Source organism: Aplysia californica, unplaced genomic scaffold (assembly GCF_000002075.1).
Source record: "Aplysia californica isolate F4 #8 unplaced genomic scaffold, AplCal3.0 scaffold00079, whole genome shotgun sequence".
NCBI classification, from domain to species: Eukaryota; Metazoa; Mollusca; class Gastropoda; order Aplysiida; family Aplysiidae; genus Aplysia; species Aplysia californica.
This window is the reverse complement of record NW_004797349.1, coordinates 1201148-1202792: the sequence shown is the minus strand read 5'-3', so window position 1 is coordinate 1202792 and position 1645 is coordinate 1201148. Positions and strand designations below refer to the sequence as shown.

The 1645-nt window shown below is 41.6% G+C and overlaps 1 protein-coding gene across 1 annotated transcript in view; it reads right to left on the bottom strand.

Annotated features, from left to right (window-relative positions):
* Nucleotides 1-1157, bottom strand: part of LOC101859316 (solute carrier family 40 member 1) — a gene marked incomplete in the record, with an annotated part of 18188 nt that extends 17031 nt beyond the window's left edge. Inside the window, 1 exon segment of the mRNA XM_035968752.1 lies at nucleotides 718-1157. Within this exon segment, the coding sequence (XP_035824645.1) occupies nucleotides 718-1057 (340 nt within the window).
* Nucleotides 1158-1645: the final 488 nt, after the last annotated feature.

Sequence of the window (1645 nt, the reverse complement as noted above, 5' to 3'; positions counted from 1 at the left end):
GAGAGAGAGAGAGAGATAGAGAGAGGGAAGCATGAGTAAGAGGGTGGGTTGTCGGCAAGGCAGGGAACAACAAAGCAAAATAGTTCAAATAAAACAAAAACAAAACAAACCAAAGTAAAAAATAATGACGATAAGAGAAACAAAACTGTAATGAACCTATCACAGTTTACAGTATAAAGAGGAGTTTCAGCACAACATCCCTGTCATCCAAAATAAGAAGTGGCAATCATACGGACTATTTTCAAACACCGATTTCTTAGCAATTAATGGTCATATCGGCGTATAAGAAAGGTAGCCAAAGATATAAAACATTTTTACTCCCAGATTTTGACTTTTATGTTAGTGAGGATCAGTCAGTATCTCTGTGGTCTATAGTGTAATGGTAAGGCTCCTTGTAATCGCATGCAGAAGACCCAAGTTCGATTCCTGTGCGGAGAGAACACTTTTATCGAGTGTCTCGGTTTTTCTGCTGGGATGTTGTCTCCCTCTCGGCCCAGACTGATCCTGTCTATCAGGATCGAAGCCCGCCTCCTAAATAATGTTAACAGGGTCGATGGCCGCCAAATATTATTTACATTTTTAGGAAGTTCACTGTCAATATCACCCTTTTTTGGAACATAATATATCTGTGCAACTTTAGGAGTCTCTCTAATGGACATGAAGGGAAGTCTTCATTTAAGTCAAACAAGACTCTACGTTCTTCTATTTTTCACTTACCTGAAGGCATCAGAGGGTCACATTCCTCGTCTCCGCCCAAGTGGCTGCCACCATCATAACCGCCACCTTCCCCACTATCCTTTGACTTGACATAGTCTAATCCACCATATCGGCCACTTCCAGAGCCGCTGGCAACACCTGGCCCTCCATTGCTCGTATATTCCTTTCTAGTTCCCTTCTGTCCTTGAGTGCTGTCCTCAGCGCTGGGGTTCAAGCCTCCCATTGTGTTTGTATCCACATCTGTCTCGTCCTGGTGGATGGACGGCTCCACCTTTGGTTTCGACAGTGAGTCACCGCTCAGGGTCAGTTGGCCGTTTTGGAACTTGTAACTGCCCGACATCTTTGGCTGAGAGACGATTGCGTGGCTATTTTATTCTGTCTCTGCTATGGGCTTCTTCTAGATGGTTCTAGTCTTGTTCCTATTCACCCATCTATACCCGTTCCTGAAAAAGATAAAGATATAGCATAATAAACTATTATGTATAATATACTTTTACAGCCTCCATCAAATGAATAAACGAGTTGACTTGCTTCTTCATCCATCCCTCGACCTAGGGACTCATCTATTCATCCATCCATCCATCCATTTCCCAATTGTTCAAGCTTTCAGAATTTTTGAAAGGTGAGATCCCTAAAGCCAGCCTTTTGGTTGTAAATACATGTAAAGTGTTACAACATTTTAAAAAAAACCCAGCACGGGAAGAAAAGTGAATATTAAAAAAATGTTCTTGTTATTGATTTTTTAAATTGTTGTTACTGTAGTTGCTGATGCAGCTCTTGTGCTGCTGCTTTTGCGCTGTTGCTGCTATTGCTGCTGTTGCTGATCGTGTCGTTGTTGGTGTTTTGTTGTTGTGGGTGGTGTTGTTTAAGTTATTATTATTGTTTTTTCCCTTGTTCATTGTGAGTGTTGTTATCAAGGTTTGTGTCG